The following is a 23,489-nucleotide window of genomic DNA, read 5'->3' on the forward strand; positions in this document are numbered from 1 at the left end:
CATTTGTCTAAGTGTCTTTTCAGTAGCACATGTGTGCACCCTCTCACGGCCCTCAGAGACAATATTCTGTCTTCTGCAGCCATCGTCACTGAACTGTAAGAGGCCAAGGGGATGAAGATGCTGGTGCTCAGCAGGTTCAGGGACACGCTTGAGCAGTGTCACTGCTGTGTAGACAAACGCCGGGGTTATTGGAGATTAGTGGGAAGAGTCCATAGAAGCAGGTGCCTCTGGGATGGTGCAGAGCAGGTCTTGCCTCTTCTTCTGCTCCAAGCTTTTAGCTCTTTTTCTATCCGTCTTAATTTCACTTTCCCACCTCTTTTTCCGGGTCTCTATTCTGAAAGGCACAAGCCGCCTCTCCCAGCCCTGTATGAAACCCACCGCAGAAGCCCCGACTTCCCCTTTCCCCTGGATCTCACTGCCCAGCGGCAGGCTCCGCCGCCCCGGCCCTCGGGAAGGGACCCCTCTCGGGCGGGGGAGGCCCGTCTCGGGCGAGGGGGTCGGGCACAGCCCGGCGCTGCCGGCGGGGGACAGCGGTTGCTGCCTGCGCGGGCCGGGGCCGCGGCCGGGGGCGGGCGGGGCCGCCGGCGGTTGTGCGGGCAACAGTGCAGGGAGGTCGGGCGGCAGCGGGGGGGCCGGCCCGAGGGCGCCGGGCAGGGGCAGCGGGGGCGGTGGTGCCGATGGCGCAAGGCAACAGCTACCGGAAGATGATTTTCACGTGGTCCTTCGACAGCGGCCACACGCCCGCGGCGCTTGAGGCGGCTGCTGACAGGGTGAGGAGAGGCCTCACCCGAGGGGCTTCCCCCTTCAGGCCGGTGTATTGTCCGAGGAGTGGCACTGGGGGGTGGGGGAGGGCTGTGTTTGGGTCCTGAGGGTTGTGTGTCCCAAATCATCTCTGAGAAACAGCTTGGGAGCAGTTCCTGATGGCCTGTGTCCTCCAGCGGTGGCTCAGTCCCGTGGCAGCAGCGTGGACCCCACCATAGCGGCCTGTGGGGGCTCGGCTGAGATGGCTGTGACGCTTGGACCACCGCGGCCCTGTGCTCTCCCAGCCCCTCTGCACAGGCAGGACTCACAGGCTCCCCGGACACTGCTGCAGGGAGCTCGGGTCACCCTTGGGCTCGCCGGCCACTTCTGTGGAGAGCTCAGGTCACCCTTGGTTTCCTCAAACCCCGTTGCAAAGAGCTTGGGTCCCCTTTGGGCATCTCAAGCCGATGAATGGCCACATTGTCAAAACAGCCCAGCATGTTTCAAACCCCAGGGTGTGCAGGGCAGGCTGGAGCGAGTGCCATGAGAACCCAGCCGGACCCTCCCGAAAGCCTGGCCCTGCTTTCTCCGGGCAAAGAGTCTGGAGCAGAAAGGGCCTGAAGCCAACACTCTGCCACCAGCCTGTGGGCCGGCTCGCTGCACTCCCCGGCCATGGGTGCTCCGCTGGCGGCGGTTGGTGGTAGGCGCTGGTAGGCGCTGCCAAGGACAGAGGGGGCAGTTCCGCTGATGTCTGTTTAAAGAGCGTTGTGTGTTTAGGGCCATTTGGAGATAACTGCTGCTCTGGGAGAAGGGTGGGCAGTGAAATACTCTCAGGCAAGAGCAGCTTTCTGAGCTGAGGCCTCACTCTCGCCTTCTAGGTTCCCATGTCGCACCAAAACCTGGCTCGGCAGAGACTTTTGATCAAGGGGGGAAAAGTTGTGAACGATGACCGCTCTGTGGTGGCTGATGTGTATGTGGAAGACGGAGTGGTGCAGCAAGTGGGACCGAACCTAAACCCTGAGCCACCAACTGGACTCATCGTGCTGGATGCGACCAACAAGCTGGTGATCCCTGGGGGCATCGATACTCATACACACATGCAGTTCCCTTTTATGGGTAGCAGGTCAAAAGATGACTTCTATACGGGAACCAAGGTGGGTGCACATATGCATGTCTGTGTGTGCATCTGGGCTTTCTCAGAAAGGGATGTCTGCTGGTTATTCAATATTACTTCTAAAAGAGAGAATAGAGTGTGAATCAAGCACAGGCAATTGTTACTGTTCCTTGACTGGGACATTGTAATAAGTGGTTGGGGTACTCAGAGGTCCACCTTCAACCAGTATGTTATTTGGGTTCCTTCAGAGACTTTTCTGGCTGTGGGTGGCAAGTGTTAAGCGCAGTCATTTACTCTGGCTGTCGTCATGCAGACTACAACTTGCATTGGTACATGCAACAAGTTTCATACTTTTCTGAGCAAAGGTTAACTAAAGGAACAGTTTAACTGCCCAGTGCGGTTGGGAGCACTGCTGTCGTAATCTGATCTTTCTCCTCTGTTAGCATGGGGGAATGCAAGCTTTTCTTTTGTCATTCACTTCGGACCTTACTGTGTCTCTCAGTGAAAGTCCAGTTTAAATGCACTTCCTAAAAGTATCTAATTTCTCCCAGTTTTACACTTGGAGTGGTTTTTTTCAGCTTTTTAGCTGATCTCATGACATTCCCCGCATTAGCAGTGTATCAATTATTAGTATTAACAGTATTATGCATCATCTCCATACAGTAAAAATACTCATACAAAGCTCCCTAAAATTTGTAAGGTACTTTTCTAAGAGCTTTGCTGTGCAGGCTGAAATCCTTTGCCCACAGAAGGGGTCACATTGCCCTACTTGGCGTGTCTGTTAGCCAGCATCCTCAGAGAGCGTGTTGTATCCTGTCCCTCTCACAGCAGAACTGGGGTTTGCTAAAAAGCAGAAAGCGATAGTGCATCCCTTCTAAAGAAATGGATTTCACTGACGTGCATTTTTTCTGATGTGCAAAACACTAATTTGCCTCTTTGAAATAGTTGAAATAAGTTAAATTCAACTCCTTGTAACAAATGGTGTGCTGCAGTAACCACACAACTATTAAGAACCTTTGAAGTATGCTGTCTTGCTTAGGTTGACCCTGTTCTTTAACAGGAAATTTCATTTCTTGCTTGCCCCATCATGTCATGAGAGTGCGAGTTAGATGGTCTGAGTGGTGTAATTGTACATTTCTATACTTTAACAAGGATTTTGCTTTTTTTAATGTTGAGCCCAGAGTACTGAAGGGAGCAGTATAAACAACCTGTATGCTATCCTTAAATTACTGGCATATTTCTTTCAATAACAATATTTATTCCAACTCACAATAGATTTGCTGGTGTTGCTGCTGTTATTTGAATGGAAATATTTTACACTGGATAGTTTTAAGCACTAGAATTGTTCTCAATGAGCACAGAAGTTATAGTGGCTCATTATAATAGACTGTAATTATTCCGCAAAACTTTGACAAAAAATTATTTTGTCCATCACAGCAGATCTTTCCTGCCATACCAAAATGGCTGCTATGTCAAACATAACATGTCTCTCCAAGTCAAACATAAGATAAGATGTAAAAGGAAAGCTGCAGCATTGAATTTCCACCTCCAGAACTGATAGCTGGAAAGGGATTATAAATTTGATCATAGGAAGTTTTTTCCCCAAACTCTCTTCTGTAGCTATCTGGTAGAAAGGAGGGAATCTATTACTATATGGGCCTAACAATGCTGTCTTTTTCAGATGTCCATAGACAAGAAGTATTTTTTGAAAAAAATTATAGTTAACAAAATGGCTTCCACAAGCAATTTTTGGTCTTCACACTGCTTTTTGTCATAAATGGAGAGAAAAAAATCAAGTCCACAATGTCTGTTCTGCTTGTCTACAGACATCACAAAGTATGTTTCCTGGCTGAATGAAGTGCAGAATTTGATTTCTGGAATGCTTAGTTTACATGATTTACAGTACACAAATATATATATATATTAATGTTTTGTCATTTTCTGCAACAATCCTTTATTTCTCTGTGAAGACCATTTTTGTAAACTAATAACAATGTATTTAGAAATTTGACATTGCAAACAAATGTGAGTTGAAGCCAGAAGATGATTTTGTTTGACAGGAGAAAACATGTAAAAGAAACAGCAATGACTGTCGCTTTCTCTTAAGACACCTTCTTAAGGTGTAAGTGATCTCATTCTTAAAGTGCCTCCATTGACTTTAAAGAGAACCAAAGATGCAGACTAACTCAGATGTAGGTGCCTACACTGTGAAATCCCAAAGTAGGGGAGATAAATTGTGTGCTAACTTGCAAAAAAAGTAATAGTTTTTTTAGGTTTCGAGGTTTTTTGAATAACTTTTTGAGGCACTGGACAGGAAAGCTCCAAATCAGAGACTGCGTACACAAACCAGGATGTCCAGATAGTCACTTTGGTGCCTAAAAGAAGACTCTAGACCCAGCCTAGTGATCAGATGTCGAAAAGTTAGATATTGTGGACCTTCTTAACCCAGGTCAAAGTGTGGAAAGCATTCAGATCTATTTACTGAAGGTCATCATCTGACAAATATTTTCGCAAGAGAATCAGGGAGACAGAGTAGTGTTCCAACTATTGCAAAATACGCTACAATGATTAGCTAAGATTTACCCATTCAGTTGAATAAATAAAGGCACAGAATACCTCTCTTTACAAAGAGAGGGGAAAAAAGATGTTAGGGGAAAAAAGAGACTTTGAGTAGAGTTGTGGAACCCATGACTTTTTTTTTTCTTCAAATCTATAAATATTCTTTAATTCTAAATCCTGTTTAACAAATAAGAAGTCAATCTGTTTTGTTGAAAAAAGTTTGACAGTTTGAACAACTTCTCTTGGAGAAAATGTTTTGCTGAATTCATCACAGATTCACAAATGTTTATGTCACTCCCCAAACTTCTTTTTTTGCAAAGTATACTGACATATTTACAATTTTGCTTCTGATTGCTAAGTGAAGAGAAGGAAGGAAGGGACTGCTTGATCTAGAAATAGTAAGAGTAATATAGCATGAATTTGAACTGTGTATATTTTGATCTCAGTTGGGTGTACCTGTTGTGCAAAGGGATGTTGTTCAGAGCAATAGAGAGGATTTCTCTGGCTAATTTGGAGGATTGCAACAATTACAGCAAAGGAATTTCTATATTGGATCAATTTCTGTTAGTTGAGGATCTGGTTTCTGGGAGTGATTAACAAAGATCCTTCAAAGGAAAAAAAAAGTAATAATTCAATTGTACATAAAGGAGAGTGAAAATTATTGGTTAAAAAGGAATTTCTGATCCTCATAACATACATAAAGTAAGATTGTTGTTTATTTATTTACTTGTAAATATTTATATGGAGGATGTAAATACCTCATTCTATTTAAAAACCTGATATTCAGTTTCACTAAATGATACCCTGTCAGTAATATAAATAATTTTAAAACAGTTTAAAAATCCTTTTGGTGTTAGACAAGAGTTTGGGGATTCTCACACTGGATTTGCAAACTGAATCTGGTTGTTTTCATTGTGTATCTGCCCCTTAATACTTTCCTGTCACAGAGGCTTGTTCTATCAACTATATAGACTCTGAGGAAGCTTTTATCAAGTTGACTATGGTCTTCTGGTGCTCTTCTTTCTCAGTGATCCCACCTGCTTAAGGAAACTCACTGAGGCATGAATGCTGCAGCCTCATCTCCAAACCTGTGATAAGGTCTTGTACATGTGCAAAAACTTCTCCTTCAGCCTCAGAATTTCCCCATGGTTCTCATGAATACCTGTTTGAGAACGTCCTTCTCAAAGGAGGTGAAACTGATCTCCACAATCATTTTGCAAGTTCAGACTTTACTCAGGGAAACTCTTCACTGGCTTTTGGCTTTTCAGTGTATCAAGATTAATTGTTGCACAGGGAATCAGAGAGGGTGGGAGGAGATTTGCATTCTTTCTAATTGCTAAATATTAACTTTCTTCCTTTCAGGCTGCTATAGCAGGAGGAACCACTATGATCATCGACTTTGCCATTCCTCAGAAAGGCTGTTCTCTTATTGAAGCCTTTGATACATGGAAAAGCTGGGCAGACCCTAAAGTCTGCTGTGATTATGCATTGCACGTGGCAGTTACATGGTGGAGCAACAAGGTAGACACAACAGCTGATTTTCAGTTCCATGAATTGGTACCACGCCTGCTTTGAATTAGTCCTCATGTGCTAAATATGGCTTACTAGCAGTGTAATAGTTAGTATTTTTGTGTGTAAAAACTATATTTGAAATAGTCCACACCCTTCTAAAAGTACATATATTTGAAAAAATAAAGAAAGTCTGCAGATAGCCTATATCTTTGCATAATACTGCACAAAGTTAAAGGAAAAGGAAGCAGTTATGCAAGACCAAGACCAGGCAGGCCAGAGGGGGCGAGAGGTGTTTGCATAAATTTTGCCTTTTGTTACTTGTACACTTGATAATCTATGCTCCTGTTGAGTCTTGGTGGTTTGGTTTTTTTTCTTTTTTAATAAGGCTATACATGAAAGGTATGGTACTTTATTTGTAAAGGAAGAGTTCTGTTCCTGGGTGACTGTAGTAATATCTCCTTAAAGTAAAGCAGGACTGGAGCCAATAATTACTTGAATGTGAGATTATCTAAAAAACCTTTTTGGAATTTACATATGGGAGAATCGTCCTTGTTGTGTGAATGTTTGCTGATAGCCTGGAAGCTTTACTGAATAAATTAACTTTTCAGGTGCTTGAAATCTATCTGAACCTGACCCATGTTTTACAAGACCACTTTGGATCCTCAGAGAACGTGCATCAGTACATAGATATATTAAGTAAATTCCATTTTTAGATACGAGTACTTCCTCTAATTTTTAACTTTTAAAATATATAAACCAAAGCCTTCGCTCTGCAAACACCCCATCTTTCGTATTCTGTGCACTAAGCACTAAATAGACTGACCGCAACTTCTAGCTCAAAGCAAAGACATAAAATAAATTCTCCAGTGAAGTTTGAGGAATGTGCATTTGAAACAGCCTAGTAGAGAACAGTGGAATTGTACTGAAAAATCCAATAAAACTCGGGAGGTGTAAATCAATGGAGTGTTCTGGTTTATGTTACGAAGTTAACTGTTTTTAAAGGCCAAGATTGAAAGAAATAGAAAGGTCTGATGTTTTGTAGCTGTAAAACACCTGGGTAAAGAAGTCTGATATTTCATGCCCTTCTAATTAGCTATCATCTCCTCAGGATTTAAAGTGTTGATTAAAAACATACATTCTTTACAATGCCTTCCCTTAGTCATTGTAATTAGTGAAGAAGAAAATAAATGACATGCCTCTATATTTGTGCCAGAGCAGGGCCTTATGTCAGGTATTTATTTGTTTGATAATTCCCACTCAATATATGCTCCTATCCCTCCTCTGGATAAGTCTAGAAAATTTCCTTGAGTTTTATATCATCTCTCGCCTTTCTTGGGCAGATGCAACCAGATTATTAGAGAGAAGATGAAAAATAATGTTTTACTTTTTGAAAGGAATTCATCCCATGGAAATTGTAATAGCATCACAGATACAGGTCAATTACTGTCACCATCATTTTACTGGGCAGGGAGAGCCAAAGTTAGGTAATGGATAGTTCTAGCTAACCAGCTATATAAGCAACCTTTGGGCTAAAATCTGCATCTTTCTTTCTTACTTTGGGCCATAATGTTTTGCTGGCCTTCACAGACCCTAGCAGAAGCAGGGAATCCTGTCAAGGAATGCATACAAGAAAAAAGGCAGGCTTGCATCTAGAGTTTTAGAGCCATTTTGTTTGACAACAAAATATTTCAAAAGGCTGTGTGTTGTTTAGAGTCAGGACAAAGCTCTAGGAGATAAGATCTTTTCTGTCACTCTGTTATTTGCCAGAAGCTGAAGCCTATTACGATTCAATTTTGAAAACCAATTTTGCACAAATCTCCATACTGTATAAGTTGGATACATTGATTGTAATACTGGACTTGGTGTTTTCAACATCAGGAGGTATATTTGGAATAAAATTCTGCTTCACTGTCTTTTGTAAAAGCATACCCTTCCTGCAGTTAGCTTGTGCCTCCAGTATCTGCACTGCAGTGGTACTGGTTTATATACTTTGAGAATCAGTTTGATACAAGAAGAATAGTATAAGTCAGTCTTTAAATATGTGACTTGGGCTGTTTGAACTGAACATATGTTTGATGGGTGAGTAAAGGTTCACCCTTCATACTTACAATTTTTTATACAAAATTATTAACAGGTAAAATATAATATTACTGTTTTTTGAAAATTGCTGACTGTCTTTCAGGTGAAGGAAGAAATGAAAAGTCTTGTTCAAAACAAAGGCGTCAACTCCTTCAAGATGTTTATGGCCTATAAAGACCTATACATGGTCAATGATGAGGACTTATATGCAGCCTTTTCCTGCTGTAAGGAACTTGGAGCAGTTGCTCAAGTCCACGCGGAGAATGGGGAGCTAATTGCACAGGTAGGCATTTGACATTTTGTCCATCAAAGTCAGGAATACAAATGGTCCTGTTACCTAAGCACTTCAACAGATGTATTAGTACCATCATTGTATCGTAGGGAAAGGCTTTTCTGCCCTATTTTACTTCCAGGGAACTGAAGACAAGCGTCTTGTCTAAGATCCTAAAGGGTGCTTGTGGTGGGCTAAGAAATTGTAACCTGGAGTCCTGGGTTCAGGGTAGACAAGAGGCAAATGATGCTGTTATAATGAGAGTTATACTTGCAGTATAATATATATACTTGCAACGTAATATGTATACTTGACTGACAAAGAAAGCAACAGTCAGAGCCTGACCATCGACGAAGTCAAAGGAGGAACACTCAGCCAAGCATTTAGATGTCAGGTGTGTGATGCCTAACCCTAGGTCTCTCCAAACATAGTCGGCTCATCTAACGGGAACAGTTCCAGAAGTACGGAGAAAGCTTCACTGACGGGGCACAAAAGTCTTGACGTCCCTCTATGCATAGTTAGCCTCACTTCTCACTTGCTACTGCTATCTTAGTGCTGTGTGGAGGCACTGGGAGTACAACTACACCGATGTCTTTGAGTTTCTTCAGCTGTTCTAGTCAATAGTGCTTTGACTCTGCCCCAGGTCCCATAACTGAAATGAATTTATTGCTAAGTAATCTCAAATCAGCAAAGCATAAGTTCCTGGAATATAGTAGGGACAAAATCTTATGCCTCTTAAAACCTTGGAGCCTTATTCAGAGGCTCTGGTGTGTATCTTTGTGCTTAGTAAGGGTTTTCCCTTTTTTTTTCCAAAGAGGGGTTAGTACTGTCATCTCAGTTATTGGCTGCAATCATTTAAGAGTACATATTCAGAGAAGGGTAGGGTTTTCAGAAGCGGTGATTTATCCCTGCAAGCCAGTGGAGTGTGTTCTCTGAAGTCACTTAGGTATTCTGAGACCTGTGTTTATTGAGAGATATATTGGATTTCAGATAACACAACAACAATTTCTCTTGAAAAAAATCATTACTGCCTTGTTTTTTTTTCTCAAGCTAGCTGCAGTGGCTGGTTTAGGATCCGTTTGGCTGGCAGCATGTTCACGACGCCATGGTTGCACTTTAACTGACTCTTACGTGTTTTTGTGTGGTGTTCAGGGTGCAAAGAAGATGCTGGCAATGGGAATAACTGGCCCTGAGGGGCATGAGCTGTGTCGTCCTGAAGAAGTGGAAGCTGAAGCTACGCAAAGAGCAATTACCATAGCAAATGCTGTAAACTGCCCCCTTTATGTAGTCCATGTAATGAGTAAATCTGCAGCAAGGGTGATAAGTAATGCACGAAGAGAAGGTAAAAGTCCTAATTCTTTTATGCTTGGGCAATGGCATTGGAGGAAGGGTCATGGAAAACCAAACATAGCATCAGTGTCCTACTTGTCATGGGTGCCATAACCTCAGAACATGGGTGAATTTCTTGGAGTGGGATGTCTAAACTGTGTGTGTGTGTTGTGGGGCCCAAGGGGAGCTAAGCAGTGTGGAAGAACAGCAACTGGGATTGAGACTTTCCCTTCTCCTCAGAGCAAACTTTTTTCTCCTTCGTACTGTACCTCCAAGGTCAAAGTGATGGCCAGGACAGCATTATTGCATTAATAATGATGTGACTAGTCCAAGACAATATATGCTCTGCTATTCACCTCCCTTGAGTTATAGTCTGCAAGCCTTTACCAGCTATTTAGATGAGAAATTCTACAACAGAGGCCACACCATATTTTTACAGACAGTGCCATGACATCACCAGGACTCGTATTCATTGGGCACTTAGAAATCATGGTGATGATGACAGTGTCTGAAAGCCTTGATTCCCTCCAGGGAAGGGTTTCTCAGATCATGCACTGCAGGGTTCATAAATAGTTCTGGTCAGCCAATGGAGCCTGACCATCTTGACCATCTGTTGGGCAGGCTAGAAGCAGCCTGAAGGCTGTAGGGTTTCAGGATGTTTTACCTCCTCATCTGTAAGTTCATCCAGAGCAGACTGTGCAACTGCAGCACTGTGAGGAGACATTATATGGGTGGAAGGAGCAGGCCAGAAGCCCGTGTTTTGGAGGGCCTAAAACTTTATGGAATATCTGTCCTCGTTATCTTTTTACATCTCAGCTTGTGTTCATCTGACCTAACATGAATTGCATACAGACTTGTTTCCTTCTTTCTTGACTTTAGATAATGCTTACACAGAGGGCATAGATTATTAATATCAAAATGCAGAGTATGAGAGCTTGACGAAAGTGCAGTCAAAACCAGCATGATATCATTGTGCTAATATAGATGAATATGTTTATGTGGAATATGTATTGATTATGACTTCTAGTAAGATTTATCAGTAATTCAAGTTTATAAAAGAATCTACCAGAATATTTTTTACTAGCACATCTTTTGGTACTGTGCTATATTAGATTCCTCCACTAGATGACAGTGCTGCTGGTAATGTGGATTATATCCGTCAGTGTACAGTTATTTGTACATTCACAGGTGTGGTGTCGACATTAACTACAAGAAGCTGTAGCAACAGTTAAAATACCCAGATTAAAGATGAAACACTGGCTGTGAACGTAAAAGAGCTAAGATAGGAGGTGGTGTTTTATAAGACACTATTCAAGTAAAAAATTCTATGCTGATAGTAAGTACTGTAAAATATTGTTAGGCATGTGTTGTAAGAATAGTCTACAGTGCCAGTTTGATAACTGACTTGATATATGTATGCTTCTTTGATGTGTAAAAAGAAGAAATTGGTACAACTTATGCTTATTGTGGTGCAAATTGGATTTTATAGCTTCCTGGGTTGATGCAGTCAGAATCAGCAATGCTTGCCTTTTTGCACAGCAACGTATAACATCTCCCCATAATTAATTTCTATTTACATGGAAGTATACTGTTTAGGAAACAGAAATGTAGGATTGGTTAAGAAATTTCAAAAGATAGCTAGTGTACCACAAAGATAGTTACAACAATTATAGTTTTTAATGAGACTGATCTGTATAAATTCTGGCAATTAGAAATTAATTGTTGTTAGTTTCAGTAAAAGTTATTTTCCATTCTTCAATTAAAAGTGGTAATACAAAACAAGGAGTTCCAGACAAAAAAAGTAAATTCTCAAAGTATTGTATGAATGATATAAATAAGACCCAAACGTTTTGCTGAAAGATACTCAACTTGGACAGGTTAAAACCACTCTAATGTGAAAGCTGTGTAAACTCTTAAATACCGGCAGGCTCTCAAGCATTTGAAATATTCACTCTAATGCAGTTTATTCATCTTTTCAAGATTATTTCTCCATCTCTTCATGCTAGCTTCCTGCTGTTTACAATTGTGAAATTTCTGATGTTCCTTTCCAAGCACTTAGCATGAAGTACAGTGTGTTGGTGCATATTCATCCCTGCCCATGTCGGAGGAAGATTGATATCCCTTCCTATTCCATCACTGACCTCAGAAGGGGAGAGACTGATCTTCAGTGAGCATAATCTATTTTCTGGGTGACAGTGTGATACCAGAATTGAAGCATTGCTTCTCAAATTCTGTGGGATGGTGATTTTCCTAGTCAAAAATGTAAGTCAGAGCCCAGTTCTTCTGTGTCCCTTATTTAGCTATACAAGGTGAAAAATAATATTAGAGCTAGAGACCGAAGGCCTGATACAGTTTGCTGAAGACAGTAGGCATAATTCTGTTGTCTTCAGTGAGCTATGGCTCAGACCTTAAAGGCTAAAATCAGTCATCCAGACTGTAAAGGAATACTAGTTCTCATTCTATAATAAGCAAACTTTAGGGGAATCACATGAGTGACCATCTTTCCTTATCCCCTCCATGCCAAAGTCCACCATCTATGTCTGCTCTGATCTCCAGCAACACCGCTCACCGAAGGAAATCTCCAGATTGTAGCAGCATGTTTTTCATGTACATCAGTAACAGCGACAGTGCTGCTGAATATTCAACAGGAAATTCAAGATTTCCACGTTGTGACTGTGTTGGAAAGTGGTGTGGTTTAACCCCAGCCAGCAACTAAGCACCACGCAGCTGCTCCCCACTCCCAGTGGGATGGGGAGGAGGATCGGGAAAAAAAGTGAAACTCATGGGTTGAGATAAGAGCAGTTTAATAACTAAAGTAAAATAAAATATAATACTAACTAAGAATAATAAAATAATAATAATAATAATAGTAATGAAAAGGAATATAACAAAAAAAAAGAGAGAAATAAAACCCAAGAAAAGACACGTGATGCACAATGCAATTGCTCACCACCTGCTGACCGATGCCCGAGCAGCAATCTGCCCCTCCCGGCCAGCTCCCCCCAGTTTATATGTTGGGCATGATGTTCTATGGTATGGAATATCCCTTTGGCTAGTTCGGGTCAGCTGTCCTGGCTCTGCTCCCTCCCAGCTTCTTGCACACCTGCTTGCTGGCAGAGCATGGGAAACTGAAAAGTCCTTAACTTAGGATAAGCGCTACTTAGCAACAGCTAAGCAACAACTGATATCAGTGTGATATCAACATTATTCTCACACTAAATCCAAAACACACTGTACCAGCTACTAACAAGAAAATTAACTGTATCGCAGCCAAAACCAGGACAGAGAGGGACAGGTTAACTCATGCCCCCATCCTGTTCTTTTTTTGGGCCCTACCAGCCTGTTTGCCAAAAGCAGTGGTTCACCAGTTCTCCACTTGAGAGGGTCAAAGACAGTACCTTTCTGTGAGAACTGTTCTTGCTTGTCTCAGTGTGCTGTTTCTTCATCCCTGTGCAAAACATGATCTTGAATCTTGCTAGAATAGGTAGAGGAACTGTCTGCTTCCACAGAAGGGCAGTCTGATACCTCTGTGTGTGTGACAGTCTCATTCCCTTGAGTGGGAAGACAAAGAGGATCCTCTTCCTGCTGTTGTGTAAAGTCTTCCCTACAATGAGAAGACAAGGCTGTAGAGTGCTGGTGTCAGGCAGTGCATCTCCCTCTCCTTGTTAGGACTACCTGATGTGAACTTACCGGGGAAAACTAATGTGGCCCTGTCACCCATTCCTTCGGCCAGTAACGCCTATGGGGAAGCAAGGCTAATAAAATGGGATTTAAGAATATACGATTTATACTGCCTCCCACTTAAAAATGCTTTCATTCTAAGTGTACTAAAGGCTAGAGATCATGTCCCTTTGCCCATTTAACTGTGCTGTTACAGCTAAGGAAATAAGACTTTCTAGTGCAGATCAGAACTGGAGAGCAGAATCTTACTAAAAAGTCAATTTTTTTAAAAGGTTTCTCCCTTTTAAAAAATGCATTCAAAAATATGTACTTGGTCAGATTACAAGAAGCTTGCTTAGACTTATAAAGTTAGTACCTCCTACCATCAGTCACGGGTTAGGTCTGCTCTTAGTGAGAGGAAGGGCATGTCCATAGCTGTGGGTATACAGGCTCACAGGCTGATTCTAAGCACAGCAGTATAACTAAAGATGCGAACTTTTTAGCTGGCTCATGCAGGACAGCTCAGGTCCAGACTGTAGATAGCCTAATTGATGTAATGCTATGCCTGATTCAATAAACCACGCCTTGCAGTTCTGCTTCTTTCAGATCATAGCTGGTCAGTGAGTATCTTTGCCCCATATGACCTTATCTTAAGTGGTCCTGAAACTTTTACTAGAAGAAGCACACAGGGACCAGTTTTTCAAGCCTGTAAATGTTAGTTGGTGTTTCCTACGATTATAACTCTTTTTGAGTTCTGATAGGTGGTAAAATAAAGTGCAATTGCATGTTCTTCTTTGTTATAAAGTAATTTATGTGAAAATAGCTCTTGTCAGCCAGTTTGGGCATCTGATGAAGAAGTCACCAAATCCACAGCTATTTCGCAGCAGCTCAGAGATGTCAGAAAGACGGAACAGCAGAACACTTTCTGCTTACTGTTTTTATTGAATGCAGGAAAACATAACAAATGGAAAGACCTGATTTATTAGTGCATTACTTCACTTTTATGCCTATAGGCAGAAGCCAATCGAGCTAGAAGAACCTTAATGCAGAATTTCCTTGTTGCCAATCAATCTAAAAGAGCCTTAATGCAGAATTTCCTTGCTATTTGGATTAAAGCAGTATCTTGATATTATTGTACCCTTCAGTCTGGCTAGTCACGGTCCAAATGAAATGCAAGAAATTGCACAGTCAGCAGAAATGTCCAGATGTAGTCCGTTGAAGCTGCAGTGTTCATACTCAAAATCACTTGAGGAAATGGCTTGTACTCCTTCTCACTCATGGGAACAAGGGGAGCTACTCAGGTCAAATTCTGACTGCAGAAATACTGTCATCAGCTGTGGTACATGAGTTAGAATCAACTCAGCATATACGACTGTGAGCTTGGAGACTTCGTTTTTATGTTGTGGAACTGAGATAAGAAAATTATTTATGGAAGCTAAACATTTACTCCTTTTTACTACCATTTTAACTTTTATCATTTATAGCTATGTCCTAATGATTCATAGTTCAGGTTTACTTTGGATGGAGGTTTCTTTAGCTTTTTTAGATGCAGTAGGAAAGACATACACCACACCACACTTCCCCCCCACCCCACCCTTCTACTGACTTTGCTCATGAAAAATCTGTCAATAGCCTAATAGGTAAATATAGGAGATTGGTTATATATGCAGGACTTTTTCTGTATATATCTGGGTTTGTGGCAGCCTGCCCTCAAATACTGTCTTTGGAGTTGCCCAGGGAAGGCCAAGATCCCCCTGACTCCTGCAACAGCTCTGAATTAGGAAAACACTAGTCTGACTCAAACCTCCTCATTCACTGAGTGGTCATATCACTTCCATGGATGGCCTCATATTCAGTGCTTTAAGTTTTGAAAATAAGATGCAAAAAACAGTAAATATCTGCTGAAGTCATGATTTCAAGTCTGAAAAATGGTGGTGGTCTCCCTCTGAGCCCAAGTGTAATTCTATGATATATGTAGGTAAGTGGGTCTGGGAGCTTAGAATGCTCCAAGCCAAAGTGTCAATATGAGACAAGCACATTCAGCATGTCAGAGCATGCTGAGGTGGTTATAGCAAATTAATAATGCTAATAGGGAGTCTTTAGGTCGTGGAAGAAGTTATACTATGTAGTACTTGGAGTAAATGTACAGTACAGTAATGTCAGAGCAGGTCTTGAAACCTTGTAGGAATAACTGTAGAACTATGGGTTTTAAATGGTATGAGGCCTTTTTGCAAATCTAGCACAGAAGATTTAAGGAATGGCACTACTGCAGTGGGAAACGTATTTTGAAAAGAATTGAGCTCCTCAGTAGCTACCTATGCTGGTGTAGCAGTTATAATCCAGTAGCTCACAGAAGTACCAGAATCTAATGTACAGAGAGAAACCTGCAAAGGTTTGCTTTGTTGTTTTCCAACAGTACCATGAATGTATGACTTTATATGCAGAAAGCCAGAGAAAGGTCACAGTCTTACATCGCCAAGCAGTTACCAGCTGAGCCCTTGCTGGGGTAACGCAGTGATAGTTCTAATAAAAATTGTGCCTGGAGTGAAATCTGGGATCCATAGCAAGATACCCACTGCCTGTAGGGAGCAGGGGAGGGAGAAGGCTCTTGCTGGGGTCCAGCAGAGGCTGCCTTTAACCAGCACCAAGCGGCCTATGAGTGGGTGTGTGAGGTCCCAGCTTGCTCGGGTTCTTTGGTGACCATCACAGTCAGGGGCATTACCACCTGTCACCTACAGAACTTCAAAGTGGCTGGACCACCTCCTCAGGGAGTGAAACGTCTTGTTTCATCTCCCATCTTGTTCTGATGAGTCTCAAACCCATGTTTCCTAGGAGGAAAAAATAGTTTAAATATGTTAGCTCTATCCAAAGGCTAACAGCTGATCTGGGTTGGTGTCCTCTTCTGAGGAATCTAGGATACTGTGCAGCAAAGAATTAAAGATTAAAATTTGGGAGACAACTTTTAAAATTAAATTATTTATAGTTTTTGATTTGCGAAATGTTTTTACACTCTTTAGTTTGTCTGGTGCCATATTGTTCTTCCTGGAACAATTACAGCCTGACAATTAAAAGTACCACCTTGCAAAGTCTATGTGCTGTATATATTAACTTACATTGTTACATATTCAATAATTTCAGAGCACCAAACAGGTGCTACCAAGAAATATATGGATCTTGAACATAATTAATGCAACTGAGGACTGTGTTCCTTTTGAAATCTCAATCACATGCCTGGTAAACAATGCGTAAAATCCATTATAATGTATCTGTCAACAATTTAATTAAAAAACTTGCCCAAGCAATGTTCTTATGAGGAAATATATTGGGAGATCACCAGCAGAATATTCAGAACAGAGATGCTGTGTTATAGCTTAGTTTATTATGTCCTTCCATATGTTGGTGTTTAATTTGAAACACTCATTCAAATTTAAATCCATTACCACCAAAAAGATCTGGAACAGAGAAAATACAAGATACGCATTTTTATGTTGTTTGATGATGATACTATTGCTTTACATTTTTCAGGAAAGGTGGTTTATGGGGAGCCTATTGCTGCTAGTCTTGGCACTGATGGCACCAACTACTGGAATAAAGACTGGGCTCATGCTGCAGCATATGTCATGGGACCTCCACTGAGACCAGATCCATCTACTCCTGGTTTCCTCATGAACTTACTGGCCAAGTAAGCAGATGAACAAACAGTGACAGCTGAGGCCCAAATACACAGGAAATTCTGTCTGGAGTATATAATAACAGGTTGATGCCCTGGAGATTTTCTAAGTACAGAATGTTTCATTATGAGGAAGGAGAAATGGAAGGTGAAACCATAGATGAAAAAAATTTTTTGTTACAGAAATTAGAAAGTGTTCAGATTTTGTTCCTCTGAACTCTTGTGGCCTTCTGTCCCCATTTGATTTTAATCAATAAGCCTTGCCTTGCTAATACTGCAGCAAAAATTGAAACATGACCAGGGGGACAGTAAGGCTGTAAGTCAGTGGGAAATGTGTAAAAAGTGGGGTCACAGCTAGGGGTTCTGGGTTTTGTTGTCAGCTACCTTTTGCACTTGAAATTTGGATGCTGCGTAAAAGCTAAGCCTGCTGACTTCTGAAGGTAGATATAAGTTGTCCACTTCTAACATCTCCTTCAGAAGGAAGTAGGAATAGAAGTATCCTTCAGATACCTGCAGTTAACAAAATGTGTGGTTTGCTGGTATTTCATTACCAATAAAGCTTAACTCCACAAAAGGGTTGAATTTGACCAAAGAGTCTGTGAAGGTGTGACTGAACACTGGTTGATGGTTGTGCAGATCTGTAGTAATTTCACAGGGTATATGGAGTGACACAGTCTAAAATTGCTCCAGGTGAGGATGGAACCAAGCCCCTTGCTCTGGGCAAAGTGGGACAGTCCTCCATTTGTGGGACACTTGACATATCCAAAGTAAAAGTGTTATTTTTGGTGCTTGGTTTCTTCTGAAGGGTTTCTGAAGAGGAAACTGCTTCATAGGGGAACTGGCTGTTACTGTGGAGCTACTCTTGGAGGATGGGACTGAAGACAGGCTGGCAGGGCATATTAGTTTTTCCTTGCAGAAGGGATGGCTGGATCTACCCAGCTTTGCAACAGATTTTCCTCTGTGGCACTGTCTGGTACATGCTCTGATTCATAATGAACTTTGTTTCTCCATAGTGATGACCTATCTGTGACAGGGACTGACAATTGCACCTTTGACATATGCCAGAAAGCTCTGGGAAAGGATGACTTCACAAAAATCCCTAATGGAGTGAATGGTGTGGAAGACAGGATGTCAGTCATCTGGGAAAAAGGCGTTGTAAGTATATCAAGATGTCTGAACATGGAGGTAATTGATTTCTCCGACAAAATATAATCTCTCAGCAGTATCAACTCTCCAGTTTTATCAAGTGTATTTATCATAGGATAACTCCTTTGATCAAATACCATAACAGAGTCCTTACTAACTCTCACTTTGTGGTTCTGGGAGATAGAAGAAGATTCTTAGTGCTTAAAAAATAGCACAAGAGAATCATTTCCATCATTTAGCAGCAAAGGACTGCTATTGTTTCAGCAGTAGTGCACAGTACATATTTACTTGCAGCATTTTTTCAACAGATGAAAGGAAAGTGAAAGGAAAGTAAAAGGAAAGAGGTGCCCACAGTTTCAACTTGGTCAGTTCTAGTTTTTTTCCTCTTTGATCTCTCTCAAACTTAGCTGTTGGAGGAGCTTCTGCACTGGGTGTGTGCCTGTCAACTTCTAATTTGTGTTTTCAGCAAGAGGAAATGAGCTAGAGATAAGAAATGCTTCTCTAATGTATGGCTCAGTCCTGTGATGTGATGAGATGAGCACCTTCAAGTCCCATTGACTTCAGATTCTCAGGGTCACCACAAGAATGCTTGGTGCTTCTCAGGACAATGCCCTTCAGGCTCTAAAGAAATATAAACATGAAAACTAGTGGCCAGGCTTTTTGGATATGGAGTAGTCTGATGAGGGGGGCGGTGAGGCAATCTGGTGAGGGATCTGCTGCTTACTGGGCGTTACGATTGATCTGGCTAATACAATACTGTTAAGTTCCGGAGGCGCTAGTTCAACTTTCTAATCAATATTAAGTTCTTTTGCAGTAGTGAAGTCTTGTTGATAATGCACTGCAAAGCATATTTATTTGTCACAGTAGAATTATCTACCTCACACACTTGGTAAGAATGTGGTTCAGAATCTCTCCTGTTTATCTGTATTTGGGATTCAGCTCCAGTTGGTGTGTACAGAGCGGACTTCTGCCTATATTCACCTGTGGCATAGCTTTAGTGTGATAGTTTATGGTGTAAACTGGAATATAATCTAGCTTGTGGTTAGTATGAAAGTGAGACATTAATATGTACATCAGTGCTGCTTTGGAATGGTGTATCCTGTTGGGCAAGATAATTTTTCAAAAGGTTCTTCAATCAGTAATACCCTCCCTTTTCTTACTTGTAAAATATTACACAGCTGTGAGAGTTTGTCTGGAAAACTTCCCTCCCTTCCCACACACCATTATTTAGAAGAGCAGTGTTCACCACTTTCGTTATGCTTTTCTTCTCAGATGACTGTTCACAGGCCACCATACAAACACGTTTTTATGACATTCTGATTCCTAGACTGACCTATGCACAATACTACTGCCAGTGTAGCTGGCTTTCCGAGCAAACAACAGTCACGGAGGCTGGATTAAATTAGTTATCTAGCAGTGGACAGTCCCAAGACACATGTGTATCCATTATTGTTTGCCATTTTGCTCATGTGTCACATCAGCAAATCTGTTTTTTATACTACTTGATCTCAAATGTTTACTGAACAGTACTATCCTCGGTGTTATTGCTGAAGAGATTTACAAATCACCTTTCCTGTATTACATATTGTGCCTTGCCTCTCCTTTATCATCTTCTAGGTTCTCCTTAATACTGTCTCACCATTTTCCACAACCTAGGTACTTGAGAGATGTTCTGTCTCCTGAGGAAACTGCTGAGCAGGACTACAGATTCAAAGCCAGCTAAAAAATTTTATTTCAGTTGACTTGGGACTGGATCCACAGAGCGTTTGGCTTTAAACTTGTCTTTTTTTCCCTTTGCTGTGGGATGAAGTAAGAGAAAGTTATTGTATTCAGTCAATGTACGTTGCAGTATGTGCATCTGAGACCAACAGTTGTTTTCATTTCTTTTAAACTCTTCAGTATGACATTAAAAAAAAAAATTGATGTGATGTTGGCAGGGAGCTGTCACTCATCCTAGCCTTTTCAACAACAAGAACATTTTTGTCATTCCTTGTTTAAAAAAGTAATGAGTTTGCTTTTGTGTACTCTTCTGCAGTACAGTGGAAAAATGGATGAAAACAGATTTGTAGCTGTTACCAGCACAAATGCAGCAAAAATCTTTAACCTTTACCCGAAGAAGGGGAGAATTGCTGTGGGTTCTGATGCTGACATTGTAATTTGGGACCCCAAAGCTACAAGGTATGTATGGGTAGTTATTTCCTTCCATCCAGCCTCTCTGCAGGAAAAAATATCTCAAAGCCTCTGTACAGCAATAAGCCTTTGGGGTGAGGTTGTGGTGGTTTTCAACAGCGCTTCATGTGAATTATTTACAGGTTATTTGTCTCCTACAATAGTGTATGTAAGCAGAGATCGTTGATCTCTAGATGGACTTAAAAAAATTCTCCTAGATTGCTGACCAAGTGCAAAAATAACAAGGTCTGTACATTATGCTACCAGGGCTTGGTATCCTGAGAGTAAAAATAACCACTTTGGGATCTTAGAGTAACTCTTTTAAGTGCTAGAGTATGTTTAGCTTCCTCCCACTGCAAAGAGAAGGGAGAGGAGCCTGTGTTCCTGCAGGATGAGCCGTTGCAAGCTTGTGTTTTGAACTTACAGCTACTTCAAACATCTTCAGAGGTGTTCAGGATGGGTGGTAGAAGTGTGGGGTCTTGACCTCCTAATGTCTTCTCCCTAGCTGATAGAGCAAATATAGTGGTAGAGCCAGGAGTGAGCTTAGTTCTGAAGCTCAAGCTGTGCACACTTATGTTTTTATTTAAGGAGTTTTCTGATTTTGTGTACAGTAAGTCTGCTAGAATAAAGCTTGTCACACCAACAACAGATGCACAAAGGGTGTGCTTATGTCTCACCCTGCATGACTTGATGCCATGATACATTTTTGCTACAAAGGGCATGCAGTATCTTTCTGGGAGCCTCAACTCACACAGCACACTGCATTACAGCTGATTCCTGTCTTCTGGTATATTCACACCATCAGCCAGTTCCATACTCAGGCCACTACAAACATCTCAAGAATTATACATCTTGAGTCTTGCTCTGGCTCTTCTGCCCATCCTGGTCCTTGAGATCCTTGAAACCTCTTCATCAGTGTCATCCAAATAGTAAATCCATAGAAGATAGCAATCACTAACCCTAGATGAGCTTTGTGCGGTGTTGGGCATGATGACAGTGTGGCCAGCTTTCATCAAGGTATCAGAGTGTTTGGTGTTCCTAAAGCCTGAGCTGTGTAACTCAGATGGCATTAGATTTTCAGCCTTTGTTTTTTAAAAAAAGAGTTGAAAACTCTCCTCATGGTAGAGGAAAGTTTTGAAACATAACTGGGCAAATCTGATTTTGGAAGCCAAATGGAGGGGAAAAAAGCCCTAGTCCTAGATTTACCTTACACAAACAAAATTTTCTTGACCAATCTTCTGGTTTTTGCATTTTTGATAATGCAATTCTCACTCATTTCAGTATATTCATGAGTACAAAAAATGTGTGAGAGTGAGAGGAAAAGCATTCTGTGTTTTAAGCTGCAAAGCTTGAGGACATGGAGGTTGCTATTCAGAAGTCCCACAAAAAACTGGCAGCACCAGCAAAAGGAGTTTTAGGAGTGTCAACCCCAATAAACATAGAGGCCTGTCCAGCGCTGGGTCAGAGAGATTTTCATGTGCATTATGCCTTCTGGCATGTTGAGCAAGAATATTTTGAGATACTAGCAGTGAGCTATTTCAGGACAGTGGAGCTATGAACTCTGATTAAAAAAACCCTGAAGGATTCTTTTCTGAGCTCACTTCTGCTCTTCCTGGCGACAAATGAATCTAGAAGGACAGCAGAGTTCTGACATTGTTCTCAAGGTGCTTTGTCAGCTCCTGAAATTATTTATCCTTTTGCCTCCCAAACGTTCCTTCTGCCTCCTTTCACTCTCTTCTGAGAGCTCTCATTGCCTTTTTGCCCACTGCAGCTGTGAAGGTGCAGTTCTTCTTCAAATATTTTTTCAAACATTAAACTGTATTTTCTTACTGAGCAAGCTGATTTTAAGTTCAGCCAGTACTTTTTTTCTGATCTGGTACTGTTCCCTTTGTTTATCCCTTTGGCTTTGCTGGGAACAAGCCTCTCTGCAGGTACAGTTGTGTGAACTACATGAGTAAGTATAAATAAATCTCACTAGTGCTTGTCTATTCATTTCACTACAAATCCTGAAGAGGGCACAAACAGCCCAGCAGAAAAAAAGAATCTAGCTAATGGACTTCATTCATTTAAGATATTACACAAGGTGCAGCCTCATGTGCTTTTTTTGACTCTGGGGAGTGATTTTCAATTTCACAATAGGCTTGTTCCTCTTTCTTGCAAAGTCCTTCCTCTTTTGAGCATGACTTTTTTTCTTGTTTGTAAATCTAAATCTTGTAAGAGAGGAAAATGCAATTTTCCAGTTCTGATTTGATGCTGTGTTGTTGTAGTCTTAAAATACTGGCTGATACTAGCCTGAAAAGTCAGACAATTGCTGAAGTATTGCTGTGAGGAACTGGTATTATCACAATCTGTCAGAGGAAGTCTATAGGGAAGATTCTGAAGTTATTCTGAAAGGTAGTGAAGCTCTTCAAAATACAAAAACTTATACTCCTGCAAAATCGTCTGCATTTCCCCTCCCACATCATTGCGCAATAGCAACATGTTAGGTGCTATCTGAGCATTCAGGATTTTCTCTTTCTAGGTTGCAAAAACCTAGTGAATTCAACGTGACAGCTCTGCAAGCTGGGAGCAATTGCAATTCAAGGTTCCACTTCTAGCACTCTGCCACTTTAGCTGAGGCTTTCCTTCTATGGGTCAGCTTCATTGACTGGCCTATTTCTATAGCATTTTCTGGTAATTTCTGCAGAAAATGTTATATGAACAGTTATCAGATTTTTTACTGTATTTAAAAGCTTCTAAATACTGGTTTTAGCGAGTCTGCATGAAAGCAAGCACTATTGGGAAGAAACACATTAAATGTATAAATTCGTTAGAAACTGCATTAGAAAAGATGGGTTGTGAGTTCTGCCAGGTTAGGTCTATTTCGTAGCTTCCTTATACTCATTGCATATTCATTAAAGCAGACACAAATACCAAAGGGACCTGTTGGTTTATTGCAGCCATGTGCTACCAAACATCATCTTGCAGACCTCAACACCCTCAGCATCCCAAGTACAGCCTGTGCACACAGGATTGTTTTGTGAGAACTCCCTGGAAAAACGCATGTAGGCAGCAAACATGTACTCGCTGTACCATCTTGCTTTAATCTGTGCTTTGATCAAGAATGTTCACTGACTTCTTTCAGCTGCACACAATATAACAGCCCCAAGTCTGTGAAACAAAAGCAACTGTAAAGACTGTTCCAGAAGGAGAGGGCAGAGTAAGCAAGGAAAAGGGAATGTCACCTGTCAGCAAGTCAG

General features: G+C 41.3%; 1 protein-coding gene across 1 annotated transcript in view; it reads left to right on the top strand.

The window, feature by feature from the left end:
* Positions 1 to 677: 677 nt before the first annotated feature.
* DPYS (dihydropyrimidinase) overlaps positions 678 to 23,489 on the top strand; it is a 33,981-nt gene continuing 11,169 nt past the window's right edge. The window contains exons 1-8 of the mRNA XM_050891429.1: positions 678 to 770; positions 1,620 to 1,895; positions 5,777 to 5,935; positions 8,109 to 8,288; positions 9,429 to 9,618; positions 16,791 to 16,947; positions 17,949 to 18,090; positions 20,117 to 20,259. Coding sequence (XP_050747386.1) covers positions 678 to 770; positions 1,620 to 1,895; positions 5,777 to 5,935; positions 8,109 to 8,288; positions 9,429 to 9,618; positions 16,791 to 16,947; positions 17,949 to 18,090; positions 20,117 to 20,259 — 1,340 coding nt within the window. The remainder of the gene's footprint in view (positions 771 to 1,619; positions 1,896 to 5,776; positions 5,936 to 8,108; positions 8,289 to 9,428; positions 9,619 to 16,790; positions 16,948 to 17,948; positions 18,091 to 20,116; positions 20,260 to 23,489) is intronic.

This window comes from Gymnogyps californianus, chromosome 2 (assembly GCF_018139145.2).
Source record: "Gymnogyps californianus isolate 813 chromosome 2, ASM1813914v2, whole genome shotgun sequence".
Lineage (NCBI taxonomy): Eukaryota > Metazoa > Chordata > Aves > Accipitriformes > Cathartidae > Gymnogyps > Gymnogyps californianus.